The following is a 17,440-nucleotide window of genomic DNA, read 5'->3' as shown; positions in this document are numbered from 1 at the left end:
TCGAGTTCACCTTTCTGCTCCTTTTCTTTGCTCATATTCCTGATCATGGAAATAGTTTATTTTGGTCTCAACACCTGCCTAGCAAGCAAGAGACCCTCAAGTTCAAACCTGAGTATTGCCAAGCAAAAAAGAAAATCCCCTGAGGAATCGAACCCAGGGCCTCATGCATGTGAGGCAAGTACTCTATCACTGAGCCAACTTCCCAGCCGCCTAAGTGGACTCTTGCAGGCGGTTTGAGCTTGAGGATAGGGGCACCTGTCCCCACAGGTCGGGTCAGGAATTAGCAGGCCTTGCCCACAAGGTGACCTGTGTGGCCCTGCGGCGGCAGGACTGCAGAGATGCCCATGAGGGGCATGTCTGTCCCTGGGTGGCCTTTTAAGGGGGGGAACGGCCCATGCACCCCACAAAGACCAAGCCCCGGTGCATCCCCACTCAGACTGGAACTTCCTCTCCGATCGTCCCAACACCACTCCATAAATGGGAGGGCTTAGGTAACTCAGTAGGCCCGCTGAAGGGCGGCGTGGGTGGGGCAGGGCGGGTGGGCTGGGCCTGCGACCCAGGCCGACCCCAGGCTGGTGACTCAGGGGTGGCCTGGGGCCGGGGCCCACGTCCTTTCCCCTCCCCCGCGCCCCCCTCTACCGTCCACCCCCCCCCCCCCCCCCGCCACCTGTTCCCTGCGCTCCGGGACCGGCGCCGCGCCGGGGCCTGGCTGGCCCTGTGCTTCGTGGGCCTGTCGCCCTCCCTGTCCGCCTCCTGCTGAAGGACGCCCTGAGGTTTTCGGCAGTGCCTGCCGGGTGGCTAGCGGCCCCGACCCCGACCCTCGGGGCTCCCCTGGAAGGCTATGGCCCCGGGCTGGACTCGGGCTCCAGCTCTGCCCCCGGCCGTGTCTCAGGGTGCAGGGATGGGCTGGGGCTCCGGCAGCGCGCTCACCATCTCCCTCCTCTGCTCCAGACTGGAGGACGTCGCGCGACGGTCCAACGGCCACTGCCAGCGAGCACGGCAGGAGGAACCCCGGCACGGGCGCCCGCCTCGGCTCTCATTGGGCAGACTGACTGCAGCGCCCCTGATTGGACTGCCATCCGGCCCTGGCCTAGTTCTTCCTCCCAATTGGACAGTTCTCTAGCCCCACCCTAGCTCCTCCCAATTGGATAGTTCTCTAGCTCCGCCCAATTGGCCTGCTCTCCCAGCCCCACCCTAGTTTGCAGAAAGGGGTGACATTGTCTGAAAATAGAAAAGTATGAAATGGGGGCTGGGAATGTGGCTTAGTGGTAGAGTGTGTGAAGGTACGGGTTCGATTCCTCAGTACCACATACACAGAAAAAGGAGTGATGCTGTGGCTCAAGTAGTACAGTGCTAGCCTTGAATAAAAGCAGCTCAGCTCAGGGACAGAGCCCAGGCCCTGAGTTCAAGCCGCAGGAGAAGGAAGGACCGCGGGAGAAGGGAGGAAGGGAGGAAGGGAGGAAGGGAGGAAGGAAGGAAGGGAGGGAGGGAGGAAGGAAGGGAGGAAGGAAGGAAGGGAGAGAGGGAGGAAGGAAGGAAGGGAGGAAGGGAGGGAGGGAAGAAAGGAAGGAAGGAAGGAAGGGAGGGAAGGAGGAAGGAAGGAAGGAAGGGGCTGGGAAGGTGGCTCAGTGGTAGAGCGCTTGCCTTGCATGCCTGAGGCCCTGGGTTCGATTCCTCAGCACCACATAAGCAAAAAGAAAAAAGCTGGAAGTGGCGCTGTGGCTCAAGTGGTAGAGTGCTAGCCTTGAGCTGAAGAGCTGAGGGACAGCGCCCAGGCCCAGAGTTTAGGTCCCACAACTGGACCCAGAAAGAAAGAGAGAAAGAGAAAAATGAAATGGTAATCCCTCTGTACAACACCTTAATAAAACAGTTTTTAAAAAATTAAAAAGAGCCAGGCGCCAGTGGCTCACCCCGGTAATCCTAGCTACTCAGAAGGCTGAGATCTGAGGATCGAGCTTCAAAGCCAGCCTGTGTGGAAAAGACCAAGACCGTGAGACTCTTATCTCCAGTTAACCACTCAAAGACCACTTGAGCAGGGGAGCTCAGGGACAGCACTTGGGCCCTGAGTGGACTTTCCTGCCCAGGCTGGCTTTGAACCGCTATCCTCAGATCTCAGTCTCCTAAGTGGCTAGGATTATAGGTGTGAGCCACGGGCGCCCAGCTAGTTGTGGCTCTTCAATTCTGGGCTTGGGCTGTCCCTGTGCTGTTCAACTCAAGACTAGCGCTCTACCACTTAAGCCACAATGCCACTTCTGGTTTTCTGGTGGTTAATTGGAGATAAGAGTCTCATGCCTGGGCTGGCTTTGAACTGGGATCTTAGATCTCAGCCTCCTGAGTAGCTAGGATTACAGGTGTGAGCCACTAGGGCCCAGCTAAAGTCGTAGACTTTTTTTTTTTTTTTGGGGGGGGGTCCGGTCGTGGGGCCTGAACTCTGGGCCTGGGCGCTGTCCCTCAGCTCTTCAGCTCAAGGCTAGCGCTCTACCACTTGAGCCACAGCCCCACTTCCGGCTTTTTTTTTCTTTTTGCTTATGTGGTGCTGAGGAATCGAACCCAGGGCCTCAGGCATGCAAGGCAAGCGCTCTACCACTGAGCCACCTCCCCAGCCCCCTGTAGACTTTTTTTTCCTTGTCTGTCATGGGGCTTGAACTCTGGGCTTGGACGCTATCCCTCAGCTCTTTAGCTGAAGGTGAGCACTCTACCAGTTGAGCCACAGCGCCACTTCTGGTTTTCTAGTGGTTTATTGGAGATGAGTCTCACAGACTTTTCTGCCCAGGCTGGCTTTGAACCGTGATCCTCAGACCTCAGCCTCCTAAGTAGCTAGGATTACAGGCGTGAGCCACCGGCCCCTGGCTTTAGTCTTCAGTTAATTACAGAAAAGCTATGGCTTAAGTGGTACAGAGCTAGCCTTGAACAAAAAAAAGCTCAGGACAGTGCCCTGACAGGTCCCTAGTTCAAGCCCCAGGACCAGCACAAAGCAAAACACAATGCTTGGTTTGTTCTCTTGGTTTTCCAATACAGCAACTACTGCCCACATGTGGCTACCATCAAGCCTTGAAATGTGACTTCTAAATTGAAGTATTCTGAAGATTTTGGTTGAAAAAGAAATCTATATCTTATTAGCAGTTTCCAGTAATGACATGTGGATACTTTCACTATGTTGGGTGAAACAAATCACTACAGTTGATGTCTGCTTCTTTTTTGTGGTGGCTACTGGATCCGAAATGGATGGCAGTGTAGACTGCAACTCCTTAAATGGGCTGGTCTAGGAGAGAAAGCCATCTTCCAGAGGTCTTACAGGGGCCCTACCCAAGTTCCTCTGAGACCAGGAATGTGGAGTAGGGGGAGGTGAGGCCGAGGGGTGAGACTGTCACCTGCTGGGCACAGCCAGTACAGCAGGCACATGGACTGCAAATACTGAGAAGCCGTTGTGATGGCCTGAACACAGACCACAAGTCTGAGAACTGGGTGTGTGCTGTTCACAACTCACAAGGCAATTTCTAGGGAGTTCAGTAATGACTCAGGTTGAGAAGGAATTCCAAGTGCAGTAAGGACAGAGAAGACGTAGGAAGTCACAGACGCACCAGGACTTAGCCAAGATATGACCTTATCCCTGGGAGGGAAAGGGGGATGTTGAAATCATGCAACTCTGGAACTGCTGTAACAAATAGCACCCCAAACCACAGAAGCTCCCAAACCACAGAGATCTGTTTGCTCTGATCTGGGGCTGGGAGTTAAAGGTAGAGGTGAACAGCTTCAGGGTCTGCTGGACTGGTTTGGGTAGCTTTTGCTTTTTTTTGGTGCCAGTCCAGGGGCTTGAACTCAGTGCCTGGGTGCTATCCCTTCTCTTTTTCACTCACGTTCGGTTCTCTACCATTAGAGCCTCAGCTTCACTTCCAGTTTTTTGGTGGTTAACTGGAGGAGTCCCACAGACTTTTCTGTTCATGCCGACTTTGAACTGTGATCCTCAGGTCTGTTTCCTGAGTAGTTGGGATTTCAGACGTGAGTCACCAGCACCTGGCATAGGGCAGCTTTGAGGCTCACAACCAGCACCTTTTAGCCACATTCTACCCGGCAGACAGCATGCCGAGCTCTCCAGGATTTGTAGTCAGGGCCTCCCACAGACCAGGCAAGGAAGCTTTCACCCATGGGCCACAGCCTAGCCCCTTGGGGTCACCCTGACAAAGGGCCTGTGAGAACCTGCTTCCCATCACTGAGAACCCAAGATACTCAGCTTGTCTAGTTCCCTTTGGTTCACGTTAAGGGAACAAGCCCAGGGCCACGCAAGCCCCTACCCAGTTCCCTGACCAGAGGTGAAGGTGTTGGCAGCGTTGGTGCACAGTAGTGCAAAACCAGCAAGCTGCTCCCCAGTTGCCCCAATGCCCCATGGCCTCAGAGCCCCTATCCAGAAAGATAGCCCAGCTAGTGCAGTTTGAGGATGGGATACTATTGTTAAGTCCCAGAGCCGTGCAAGCTGGTGGACACACATCCTTCCTGCAGCTGTTCTCGGCCGTGCCCAGCTCACCCCAACTCCCCAGCATTTGCCTGGCTTCATGCTAGGCCAGAGGGAGGCCCACTTGGGGGCTTGGCAGCAGCAGCAAAGGCCCCGCCCTGCTGCAGTTCCCTTTGGGTATTTCAGGCCTAAGTGACAGCTGCTGGGCCTGGCGTGGGCTCGGCCAGGCAGCCTGCTGCCAGCTCCGCTGAGAACCCGCTCCACACCCAGGCTCTCAGGCCACGTGAAGGGGAGCAGGCCTGGCCAGAGACTGGCCATGGTGCCACCCCAGGAACCCAGCACACGGAGAGCAGCCCAGGCCACACCACCTGTTCCCAGCACTGATGCCGCCCCCAGCTCTGCAGCGAACACAAGCCCAGAGGCGCAAAACACCCTCCCCTTGGCCCAGGAGGCCAGTGCCCTCGGCCCCACGGACTATATGCACACAGGGGCCAACCTCCCACAGCCTGAGCGCTAAATCTGGTCCCACAGTGACCCAGAGCTGACTACAGATGGGGAGGAACGTTCCAGAACTCTGGTAGGGGGGATGTGGGCCAGAAGCAGACAGCCCTGTGGCCCTTCTCGCTTCCCAGCCTGGGCACACCCTCAGCCAACAGCATGGCCTCCCCAGACCCCAGGGGGCGCGTCAAACCCAGAGAAGTGGAGCAGACAAGAGACCAGAGCACCCCGAAGCTGTGGGTGGGACCCCAGCACCTGGCTGGACTCCCCATGGGATGGAGAGGTCGGGTAAGAACCAGGCAGGGAGTGCCCTTCAAGTGTTTAATGGTTGACCCACAGGACCACGCAGTAGGAACTGACAGCTGGGCAGGGGTGCTCGCCCACACCCCACCTATGGGGCGGCTCCCCCAGCCAGCCCGGCTGGGCCCTGCCCACAGGGATCTGCCGCCTGGACAATGATGACGAGTTGCTGGGGGCTTGCCCCGCCCATCAGGCCCCAGGATGGCAGCTGGAACCCCGTCCCAGTTGGGGCTAAGGCACAGGGCGGCGGGTGTGGCAGGGGCGGGGCTGTCAGCAGGCAGCCTCCTCGCTGCCCTCCACCTGCAGCCCCTTGCTCAGGAGGAAGGCATCCTGCTTGGGTTCTCGGCCCAGGAAGAGCTTCAGCATGGCGCTGGCATCCTCGGAGCCGCCGGGCTTCAGGACGGTGGTCCTGTAGTCCATGCCGACCTGGGGGACACAGGGAGCTGAGCCCGCCACTGGGGTGGGAGGCTCCCCTACCCACTCAAGGCTCCAGAGGCCCGTGGGTGCCTCCAGAGGCCCGTGGGTGCCTCCAGAGGCCCGTGGGTGCCTCCAGAGGCCCGTGGGCACAGTGAGGGAGGGGCACGGACTTGGTGCCGGGGAAGACTATGAGCTGGAGTGGACACTCAGGCCCCAGGGCCATGGGCTGTGAACTCCCAGGGCCAGCAGCAGGCCCCCACGCCCAAGGGCCTCACCTTGGGGTTGAGCACGCCTTCCTGCTTGAAGCGCGTGTGGAACATGTCCATGGAGAACACCTCGCTCCACAGGTAGCCGTAGTACTGTGCGTCGTAGCCCCCCGCCAGGTGGCCGAATGTGGCGGGCATGTTGGTACCTGGGCAGACACAGGGAGAGGCTCAGGACTCAGGCTCTGTCCTCACAGGACAGAGAACCCCAGCAGCTGGTTCTCTGGGGGACCTTGATCCTTCAGGGGGCTGAGCAGCCTACCACCATGGCACCTAACACCACATGGCCTGGTATCCCCTCCGAGAAAGGACAAGACACGAGTGTCCATTCAACATGGTGTCCTAGGCAGCCACGCCACAGAGCTGCACTACAGGCCTGGGTGTGCGAAGCTGTGCTGTGGGAGGTGGGAGTAGCTACCTGGCGTGGCTGGGACCCCGAGGATCTCCTGGCAGAGGTGGGCATATTCCTCGGCTGGGTCCACTCCGGACCGCGTGTGCAGGGCCTGGTCCACCTTGGCCAGGACGATCTGGCGCAGGTTGAAGAGGCCGGTGTTGGCCTGCCGGGACTTGATGAGCTTGTCCAGCAGCTCCTGGGGCATGGTGCCGCCCGTGCGGTAGTGCTGGGACATGCGCAGCAGCGGCTCCTTCTCCCACACCCAGTTCTCCAGCATCTGTGACGGCGCCTCCACAAAATCCCGCTCCACGTGGGTCCCACTGAACATGGCAAACTCCGCCTGCAAAGGATGGCACAGCCTTAGGAAGGTCTGGCTGCTCACCGCCAGCCCTCTCGCAGGCCAGCCAGAGATACGCTGGGGCTCACACACAACGTGACTAGATGCTGACAGGGCCAGGGGAGCCCTTAACTGCATAAGGAGCATGCAGGCCGTGCTTAGGGGTGCTCATCCAGACACAGAAGCAGCCAGTGGCCCACACCTGTAACCCTAGCCACTCAGGATGCTGAGACCTGAAGATCTTGGGTCCAAACCAGCCTGGATGCCGGGTGCTGGTGGCTCATGCCTGTAATCCTAGCTATTCAGGAGGCTGAGATCTGGGGATCGCGCTTCAAAGCCAGCCCAGGCAGGAAAGATTGTTAGACTCCTATCTCCAATAAACTGCTAGAAAACCGGAAGTGGCGCTGTAGCTCAAGTGGTAGAGCACTCGCCTTGAGCTGAAGAGTGCAGGGACAGCGCCCAAGCCCAGAGTTCAAGCCCCATGACCGACCAAAAAACAAACCCAGCCTGGACAGGAAAGAATGTGAGACGCTTATCTCCAATGAGCTACCAAAAAAAGCCAGAAGTGGAGGCGTGTCAAGTGGAAAAAAGCCAAAAACTTAAGCGTTCAGGGCCCAGCCCTGGCATGCGCACGCGCACCTTTCCAAAGCATTGTCATGTCCTTAGAAGGACAGTCACCCAGCCAGGAACAAGACAAGACTGTGAGCTGCGCTACAGCATGGAGGGACCTGAGGCCGCTGTGCTCAGGAAAGAGCAGCACCCACAAAAGGCCCCCGGTGTGTGGCTTCATTGATAGGAAGCATCTAGAATAAGTGGATCCAGAGACAGAAAGGGGACATGTAGGGGCGGGGGCTAGAGAGGGGACAAGGTGACAGCTTATGGCATCTTTAAAGAGAGTGGGCAGGTGGCTAATCTAGTCTGTCCAGCTCCTAAGACCAGATCAGATGGCTGCGGGAGGAAGCAGCCAGACGCTTTCACCCCAGCTCCTGCCTGCAGGTCTGAGACAAGGGCAGCCCCGTCACCATGGGGCATTTCAAGGGGAGCCGGAGAGCAGGGCCGCCACACCACACACCTGCGAGCACAGCTGGTGCATCACGTGACCAAACTCATGGAAGTAGGTCTCCACCTCGTCGTGCTGTAGCAGGGACGGGGCGTCTGGCGTGGGCTTGGTGAAGTTAGCCACCATGGCTGCGATGGCGATCTGGCGGCTGCCATCTTGACGCAGGCAGCCGGGTTGCAGGCCGAAGCAGGCTGCATGGCCGTACTTCCCTTCCCTGGGAGGCACGGGGAGATGGGGTCAGAATCTGTCCACGTGTCCACTCTGCTCGACCCCACGTTGCATCATCCCACCGGGCTATTGGGCAGAGGGGCTAGGCTCCCTCAGGCAGAGCCCCCTGGGCGTCTACTTCTGCAAATGACCCACATCTCCTTGTCCTGTGGTCCCAGGATCCTCTGCCCGCATCCAGCTGTGGCCAGGGCAGGTGCCTCCCTCCCGTGGTGCTACTGGGGAAGGGGTTCCTACCTGGGGTACAGGTCCAGGTAGAACTTGCCGATCACCGCCCCTGAGGCCGTGTCCCGCACGGAGTAGAGCCGCACGTCCTCGTGCCACACGCTGGCACCCTCCTCCAGGGCAAAGGAGAGCCCCAGGAGCTCCTGGTAGATGGCCAGCAGCCCCTGGGTGACCACCTGCATGGGGAAGTACTCCTTGAGCAGGTTCTGGTCCACGCGGTAGCGCGTCTCCTCCACCTGGTTCATGTAGTAGCGCATGTCCCACGCGTTGATGCAGCCGTCGAAGGGCAGGTCCCGCTTCTCACACTCAGCCTGCTTCAGCTCCAGGATCACCGCCCGCTCCTGTTCCCCAAGGGGCTTCAGTTTCCGGGCCAGCTCATCTGTGGAGAAGGGGGGGTTCTCTGACATCCGGCTCCTGCCAGAAGGGGCGCAGAGCAGGTACCAACACCCCACACCAGATGCCAGGCCAATGCCAGTCCACCAGGGTCACGCCTGGGGGGCGGGCAGCTGCACCCCATCCTTATTGGTCTGTGGGTTACCTAGGAAGGTGGCCACTGACTGGCTGTTCCTGGCCATGTTCATTTCCAGGACGTAGTCAGCATGCGTGCTGAACCCCAGCAGGCTGGACTTCTGGGCACGCAGGGCCACCAGCTCCTTCAGGATGGCACAGTTCTCCTGCAGGCCACACACAGCGTTGGCTGCGGCTGCACGCCTACAGCCAGCCACGCTGCATCCTGCCCGGGGCCAGGGTGGCTGCATGCCTCCACTCCACCCGCTCGCCCAGCGCCCCTGCACATCTGCCCAGTGGCCCCCATGCCTCTCCTGTCAGGAGAGCTGTGGGTGAGTCCAGGGTCCTCTTCAAAACCAGACAGGGCTCTGACAGGACAAGTTGTCCCCGAGGGTGTCACCACTATGCCAAAAGCAAGCTATGCAGCGCTGTCACTTAGGAGATGCAGGGGCCCACTCAGAACCAAGCGGCCCTGGCAGCACCCAAAGGTGCCTGTCTGCCTCTGTGCCACCAGCTGCACACAGTGTGGGCCTGGATCTCAAGTGTGGACCCCACGCTGCCTCCAGGAGCCATCCTCACTGAGAGATGGGCACAGAGCCTGCACAGGCACAAGCTGGAGCCGGGATGCGGTGTCCCGTGCGGGCGTCTGCCTGGCTTGAAGAGCCAGAGGCAGAGCCCAGGGGGCAGAGGGGGCGCAGGCGCCTCACCTCCTTGCAGCGGCAGTTGAAGGCCGCCTCCATCTTCCTCCGGGTCTCAGGCACGTGGCACTTCTTCAGGAGGGGGAAGTAGTGCGGGTACTTGAGGGTGACTTTCAGCTTGCCATCCTCCGTCTTCTCCAGCGAGTTCAAGAAGTCGTCGGGGAGCCCCCCTGCAGGAGCAGGACAGGAGGCAGCGCAGTGAGGGGCTGGCATGCACCAACAGTGGGGGTGCCCAGCCCCCGAGATCTGCGGGGGGAGCTAAAGGGGGAGAGGATGAAGGGGAGAGGGAGAGATGACCAGGCCAGCTTCCCTCTCAGACTTGTCTTGATCCAGGCAGCGGGCACCCCACTCCCCTACCCTAAACACTGTCCCTGGTCACTTTCAAATCGACCCCTAATGCAGAGCGCAGAGCGGGCTCTGGACGCCTGGAGCTAATCCCACAGGCATCCATACACAGCAAGGTAGAGCAGGCTGAGGACAGTCCTGCCTCAAAGAAGACTCGAGGAGCTGGATGCTGGTGGCTCACTAGCATCCTAGCTACTCAGGAGGCTGAGATCTGAGGATCGAGGTACAAAGTCAGCCTGGGCAGGAAAGGCCCTACAACATCTCCATTAAACCAGAAGTGGCGCTGTAGCTCAAGTGAGCTGAAGAGCTGAGAGACAGTGTTCAGGCCCAGAGTTTAAGCCCCATGAAAGACAAAAAAAAAAAAAAAAAAAGACTCAGGAGCAGAAAAGCTAGTCCTCACCTGACCATGGGTACAGAAAAGCATACTGGTGCATACACCTATAATCCCTGCTTTGTAGGAAGCACAGGTATGGGGTCAAGATCTAAGGCTGGCCCTAAGCAAAAATGCAGGCTCCTTTTTGCCAGACAACTAGACAAAAAAGGGCTGAGGTGTGGCTCAGCATGAAGCATCTGTACCAGTAACACCAAAAGAAACAAAAAAACCACAGACAAAACAGACTGCTAGGGAGTGAACAGAGAACCCAAGAGATTTCCCACAGACCCAATCTCAAAACTCAAACACACATAAAAAGGCCCTGGGCTCCTGTTCTCAGTCAAAAGCTGGGTCAGCGACTGGCCTTTCCAAGGAAGGATTTAGAAGCCCATTGTCCACCAAGCCCTAAAGTCCACCAGGAGAAGGCTTTGTGCTTGTGTCCAGGACACCCAGGCAGGCGGCAGCGCCGGTTCCTCGCGGCTGTCCCGTGCATTGCAGCTCACCCAGCTCCTCGCGTGTGAAGGGCAGGAAGGTGGTGTCCTCGTTCAGGTTCTTGTTGAAGTCGATGCACAGGAGGCTCAGCTTCTTCTTAATGTTCTTGATTTTCTGAAGGGCAAGAAGGCCATGTGGGAAGAGGGCCATGGGTGAGCGCATGTGGGAGCCCTGCTGGGGTGCTCCTGGGAGACCCCACTCACCTCCTGCGTTTCCTTGGGGAGGTGGAGGCCGTTCCTCCGGCCCAGCTTGATGAGCCGCTCTAGGTACCGCATGGCTTCGGGCCTCAATGTATCCTTTTGCACTTTCTCCTAGGAAGGAGATCAGCATGTTGGGGGGCAGGGGGCAGGGCAGGCAGCGGTGCCATGGCTACCTGCACAGTGGGGACCAGACACAGTAGCTGCTCCCATGGCAGCCGGCTTTCCTGAAAACCAACTCCACACACAGGCCTGGCTACCACACTGCTGAGCTCACAGGTGGCGGCCTGTGTCCTGTGTCCCTGAGGGTGTGGCCGGAAGCAGCCTAGCTGAGATGACGCAGAGGAAGAGGGAGGAAGACTCTGCACTGGGATGATGTGGGTGGCACTGGCCAAGGACTGTACTGATGTTATACAACGTGACACCAGTGGGAATCAGGCAAAGTGCCCCGTGTTACTGGCTGTGAACCAACTAGTGTCTCAATAGAAACTCAACGGACAAATGGCCAAGCACTGGCCAACATGGTGAGGCCTGGGTTCCCCAGCACCACGGAGTAAGCCATCACATCCCCTCCCCCCCCGCCCCACCCCAACACACACCCGTACCTCCATAGCCAGGCTGGTCATGCTGCCCATGTTGGGCCCCAGTAGCCGGAGTGAGAGGCAGCAGGGGGGACCCCTGGGGTCCTCATCACCAAACACAGCCCAGCAACAGCAAGAACCCTGCCAAGCTGGGAGGCAGGAAGCCAATGGAGTCCCATGGGCAGTGAAGGCAGTTGCTAAGCCACAGCAGGAGGGATGTGCAGAGGTGGCTGTGAGGAGCCCCAGGCTCCCACACTGGCTGCTGTGCTGGGGCTCCCCACTGGGCACCACGTGGCCCCCACCGGCCCTCACCTGCAGCCAGACGATCCTCTGGTACACGTCCTGTCTCATGCTCATCTCCACGTCGAACTCCGACAGCTGCTTGTCCGCCTCTGTGCTGGCCGTCCGGATGTCCTTGGATGGGGACACGTGCTGCGGGAAGTCCAGGGTGTTCCTCTGCACTGCAATGGGTGATAGTGGACACGGTACCATCAGAGTCATGGGGTGCTGACTGGGGTGTGGGAGGGGAGAGGCAGCAGGAAGGATGCCCAGAAGACAGGGAAGGAAGGAGATGCTGCTTGATAGTGGTTGGGGAACCAGCTCCTGGTTAAACGTAACCTAGCACCCAAAGCAGTCACTCATGCAGGTGATGCCGATCCCCACCCAGAGTCCTGACCCCACTCGCTGTCCCTGTCCAGCAGCAGCCCCAACCACCTGCAGTCTGAGAGGTGCAAGGCAGGGGTCACTAACCCATCTGTGCATCAGGGACCCATGAGAATGCCAACGTAGGGGCTGGGAAGGTGGCTCAGAGGTAGAGCGCTTGCCTTGCATGCATGAGGCCCTGGGTTCGATTCCTCAGCACCACATAAGCAAAAAGAAAAAAGCCAGAAGTGGCGCTGTGGCTCAAGTGGTAGAGCGCTAGCCTTGAGCTGAAGAGCTGAGGGACAGCGCCCAAGCCCAGAATTCAGGCCCCACAACCGGACCCCTTCCCCCCCCCCCCCCCCCAAAAAAAAAAAAAGAATGCCAACGTAAAATTTTTTTTTTTTTGGTCGGTCATGGGGCTTTAACTCTGGGCCTAGGCGCTGTCCCTCAGCTCTTCAGCTCAAGGTGAGCGCTCTACCACTTGAGCCACAGAGCCACTTCCGGTTTTCTGGTAGTTCATTGGAGATAAGAGTCCCACAGACTTTTCTGCCCAGGCTGGCTTTGAACCGCGATCCTCAGATCTCAGCCTCCTGAGTAGCTAGGATGACAGGTGTGAGCCACCGGCGCCCGCTCAGGGAATATTCTTGTGTGTGTGCTCTGGTGCTTGAACTCAGGGCCTGGGTGCTATCACTTAGCTTCTTCCCTCAAGGCCAAAGATCCACTTCTGGCTTTTCTGTTGGTTAACTGGAGATATGAGTCTATCAGATTTTCCTGCCTGGGCTGGCCTTGAACTGTGATCCTCAGATCTTAGCCTCCTGAATAGCTAGGATTACAGCTATGAGCTACCTGTGCCCATGAGGGCAGAAGTCCACTCGTCCAGAGACCCCTGCTTCAAGGTCTCTCGGTCCTTTGACCCTTGTACACTGCAGACCACTATGAAGGGGCCATGGGATATCATTTCCAATTCCAGGTCCTCACAGGTTAAGCAGAAGCCTGAAGAAGAACCTGTGTGGTAAGAACTAGGCAAAGGCCTCAGGCTGAAGTGGGAGGTGGGAAGGGAGAGCACAAGTATACTCCGCTTGATTGCGAAACCCATGGGGTCCCTGAGGGGAACAAGGAGGCCAGGATCAGGGAAAGGCTGCTCCTAAGGGATCGCTGGAGATCTCTATGTCCTGTAGTCCTCTAGGTACCCGCCCTGCCCAGGGCTCATTCCCTGAGGCCAGTCTCCCCTCTGCTGTGACTCCGGTAGCACAGCCCTTACCGGATGCCTTCCCCATCTTCATTTCCAGCATCCACGTCCCTGAGCCAAAACCACTCTTTTTTGGGTAACTGACCAGGTCTCAGGTAATGAGTTAGGACACCAGCTAAAAAGCAGTGTGTGGTGGCTCTGTTACCCAATCTGCTCAGTAGGCCTGGTGGGGCGGTTGATTATGCCCGGGAGTTTGAAACCGGCCCCATGAATGTAGCAAGTGGTGTCTCAAAAGAAAAGCCAAGAGAGCTGGACGCTAGTGGCTCACACCTGTAATCCTAGCTACTCAAGAGGCTGAGATCTGAGGACTGCAGTTTGAAGCCAGCCTAAGCAGGAAACGTTGAGACTCTTACCTCTAATAAAACTATTCCAAAAAAAGCCAGAAGTGATGCCGTGGCTCAAGTGGTAGAGTGCTCGCCTTGAGCAAAAAGCAGCTCAGGGACAGCACCCAGGCCCAGAGTTCAAGCCCCAGGTCCAGCACAAAAAAAGAAAAGAAAAGCCAACAGAGTAAAGAATAGGGTACAGAAACTGCAACAAAGACCCAGTTCTAGAATTCAGGCAGAAAACAAATACTGGGAGGGGAGGTGGCTACGGGGGCTTGAGTTTCCAGGCTGCCACCTGGGCTGGATTCAGACGGCACAACCAGGAAGCAGGCTGACTGGAGGAGGGCTGGGCGGGAACCCGATGACGGCGACCCGCCAGACCTGACTATTGTCTTGCTCACACCCACCTTGCAAGTAGCTGGGCCACCATGCAGCCAGGGCATGGGCACCTGAGCGATCTATCACATGACACCTGTCATGTTGCCTCCTGGGCACCAGGAGTCAGCCTCACCTGTGTAGGACACTTCCACGTCGGCCAATGCCTTGAGCGTGCTCTCATAGGACACTTCCTCAAACTCCTGGGCACCGACTTGGTCATACACGCGCTTAGTCTGCTCGATGAGTTCCTTGGTGAGCGCCTGAATCTGCTGGGCACTCAGGTCCCACCTGAGGTAGTTGGTGACAGAGCATGGCGATGTAGAGTCCAGGACATCCCCGGCACAGGCTGGACAGAGGAAGCAAAGCAGGGTTCATCTTGTGTGACCGCCACACTCGGGAACAAAGTAACTGGGGTAAGCTAGGCCCAGAGGTTATGGGGGGTGGGGAAGGAGAGATTGATCCTCTAGAGCAGGGGGAGGTATCCCTGGCCCCCTCCAGCTATGATGGTCACAGCCTGGGGAAGGAAAGGGGCCACTAGCTCGGCATAGGTAGAAACCAGGTGGAAACTATACTGTTCAGTGCCTCACAGGGCCTGATATGCCACCACAGAACATGTCAGCCTCAACTGTTGCTCGTGTTGTTAAAATCCCCACCCTTACCCAGGTGCTGGTGGCTCAGGCCTGTAATCCTAGCTACTCAGGAGGTTGAGATCTGAGGATCACGGTTGGAAGCGAGGCTGGGCAGGAAACTCCATGAGACTTTTTTTTTTTTTGCTCGGTCGTGGTTCTTGAACTCTGGGCTTGAGCACTGTCCTTGTGCTCTTCAGCTCAAGGCTAGCACTCTACCACTTGAGCCACAACACCACTTCTGGTTTTCTGGTGGTTAACTGGAGATAAGAGTCTCAGGGACATTCCTGCCTGGGCTGGCTTTGAACCTTGATCCTCAGATCTTAGCTTCTTGAGTAGCTAGAGTAACAGGAGTGAACCACCAGTGCCCAGCTTCCCAGCCCCAAAGAAAGGTTTTTCTAGCCAAGCAACTTTGGTGAGAACTGGGCAAAGCTTCTGCACAGCCTCTGAGACTTCAGAATAGCAGAAAGAGAACAGTGTGTTGAATTAAACTTGTGATCAAGAAGGATTTCTAAGCCAGGTGTTGGTGGCTCACACCTTTAATCCTACTCAGGAGGCTGAGATCTGAGGATCACGGTTCAAAGCCAGCCTGGACAGGAAAGTCCGAGAGACTCATCTCCAATAAACCACTAGAAAACTGGAAGTGGTGCTGCGGCTCAAGTCGTAGAGTGCTAGCCTTGAGCAAAAGTAGTTTAGGGACAGTGCCCAGGCCCTGAGTTCAAGCCCCAGGACTAGGGGGAAAAAAAAAGATGACGACGACAACGAAGAAGGGTTTCTAGCTGGGTGCTGGTGGCCCATGCCTATAATCCTAGCTACTCAGGAGGCTGAAATCTGAGGATCCAGGTTGGAAGCCACCCTAGGTAGGAAAGACTATGAGACTATCTCCAATTAACCACACTCTCCAAAATGAAGTGGACCTGTGGCTCAAGTGGTAGACCTATATAGCCTTGAGAAAAAAAGCTCAGGAACAGAGCCCAGGCCCTGAGTTCAAGCCCCAAGACCAGCACAAAAAAAAAAAAGTGGAAAGGGGAAGAGGTTGGGAAGTCAGGCAAGGTGGGGAACAAGAGGCGCTAGAACTATCTGAACCCACTCTGGGAAGGATATAGGATTAAAAATATCTTTGTGTGCATACGCTCCAGTCCTAAAGCTTGAACTCCAGGCCTAGGCTTAGTCCTGAGCTTTTTTGCTCAAGGCTAGTGCTCTATTACTTAGCCATAGCTGCACTTCTGGCTTCTTTTGGTAGGCTTTCCTGCCAAGGTTGGCTCTGAACTGTAATCCTCAGATCTGGGCCTTCTTACTAGCGAGGATTATAGGTGTGACCTACCAACACCTACCTTGATTGCAAAATGCTGTGGGTATTCATCCACTCTCATGGATGCTAGAACCTCAGGTTCTCAACTTGGGACTATCACTGAGCCACACCTCCACTTCAGCTTTTTGGTGATTAATTGGAGACAAGAGTCTCACAGACTTTCCTGCCCAGGCTGGCTTTCAACTAATCCTCAGATCTCAGCTTCCAAAGTAGCTAGGATTATAGGTGTGAACCACATCCATTCTCTTATTTACACTGCTACCTCTGTGCCTGGTCTTTTGAGCTAGGGATTCATCAGCAAACAAGGTAGACGACATTCCTGCCTTCCAGAAAGCTAAATAACTAATTATCATCATTACTAAGTAGGCTGAGGGGAAAGAACTTAGAGGCTAGGCAAGGATCTAAGCAATAGGCATCACACAATTTCAATGATTTTCTAAAATGTAGTATGCAGGTCATAGTGTTCCCCAATAGTGTCTCCTGATCTTAAAAAAAAAAAAAAATCCCAGCTTACCAGTGATGGGGAACATGGGGCCAGTGGGTTGTATCAAGCCTAAGAAATCATTTGTTGCGCAACAGGACAAACACTATATGCTTCTCATTGGCTTCCCATTTTTACAATTTCATATATAGCCTGACAAGGTTATTAACATCCAAATGGCCTTTGGGAGAAAAAAGGCTCCTCACTTCTATTTGTGTGTGTGTTCAAGGGCTTGAACTTCAGGCTTTTTTTTTTTTTGTTTTGGATGATTCACTGGAGATGATGAGGGTCTCACGGACTTTCCTGTCCAGGCTGGCTTCAAACTGCCATCCTCAGATCTCAGCCTCCCGAGTAGCTCCTAGTAGGCAAGTAAGTCACTGGCAAACCAGCCCAGGTGACTTGTTTTGTGTTTGCTCTGATATTCCTGCCTCCCAAGCTTAGCCCTGGCTCTTCCCCTGGACAACTTCTGGGATAACTGCTTCTCCCCTAGAGTCTCGGTCCCAAGGCCACCACCTCCGAGAAGCCCTCCGGGAACTCTTCTAGGAATTCTTTCCCCCTAAGACAGCCTCCATCACGTTTACTTCCCCACGGCTCATTTACATTTTGTGGGATGGCCCTTCGGGAGGAAGAGGAGAGGGAGAAAGGGTCTAACCACAGTCCACCACCAAGCCCCACCCATCCCATCCGTGGTGGAAGTTTCCGGATGGACGCTGTGGGTTCAATTCCTCCCCCAGGCGAGGGAGACGGGGTCGCCCGCCGCCCTCCTCCTAGCCCCGGTTTGGAGGGTCCCTCGACGGTGTCTCGGCCCGGGTCTTAGGCCCCAAATCACGGTCCCGGGAGGCGCTCGTGGATAAAAGGACAGCCGGGTCCCCGCGAGCCGGGCCTCGGCGAGGGGCAGCCAGTACCTGCGGGGGGCTTCATGTTGACTGGGTCTGCGACGGCGGCCTGCTCCCGGTGCCTGGTCCTCCTCGCCTGGCCGCCTGAGCCGCGGCGGGCGCCTCAGCTCCCCGTGCAACCCGGCGCCACCACCGCGCTCCGCAGACTAAGGTGCCCGCCGCCCGCGCGCC

At 56.8% G+C, this 17,440-nt stretch overlaps 1 protein-coding gene across 1 annotated transcript; it reads right to left on the bottom strand.

The window, feature by feature from the left end:
* Positions 1 to 5,265: 5,265 nt before the first annotated feature.
* On the bottom strand, positions 5,266 to 17,440 carry Thop1 (thimet oligopeptidase 1). Its single transcript, XM_042669845.1, has 12 exons — positions 17,279 to 17,440; positions 14,088 to 14,300; positions 11,675 to 11,823; positions 10,788 to 10,895; positions 10,596 to 10,698; positions 9,384 to 9,544; positions 8,708 to 8,843; positions 8,182 to 8,548; positions 7,732 to 7,933; positions 6,347 to 6,662; positions 5,941 to 6,077; positions 5,266 to 5,674 (listed from the first exon to the last, which is right to left on the bottom strand). Exons 1-12 carry the CDS (start codon positions 17,292 to 17,294, stop codon positions 5,519 to 5,521), a joined length of 2,064 nt encoding a protein of 687 aa, XP_042525779.1. The 5' UTR covers positions 17,295 to 17,440; the 3' UTR covers positions 5,266 to 5,518.

Source organism: Dipodomys spectabilis, unplaced genomic scaffold (assembly GCF_019054845.1).
Source record: "Dipodomys spectabilis isolate Male_0828 unplaced genomic scaffold, ASM1905484v1 ptg000511l, whole genome shotgun sequence".
Classification (NCBI taxonomy): Eukaryota; Metazoa; Chordata; class Mammalia; order Rodentia; family Heteromyidae; genus Dipodomys; species Dipodomys spectabilis.
Note: the sequence above shows the minus strand (reverse complement) of the source record. Positions and strands in the feature narration are given on the sequence as shown.

What these genes read in the sequence shown, in the direction of transcription:
- Thop1 (XM_042669845.1), bottom strand. An exon ending in CTTCACACGCGAGGAGCTGG is followed by an intron (nt 9,545 to 10,595) that starts GTGAGCTGCAAT and finishes CTGCTCCTGCAG; the next exon opens with GGGGGCTCCCCGACGACTTC. An exon ending in TCAACTGCCGCTGCAAGGAG is followed by an intron (nt 8,844 to 9,383) that starts GTGAGGCGCCTG and finishes TGTGGCCTGCAG; the next exon opens with GAGAACTGTGCCATCCTGAA.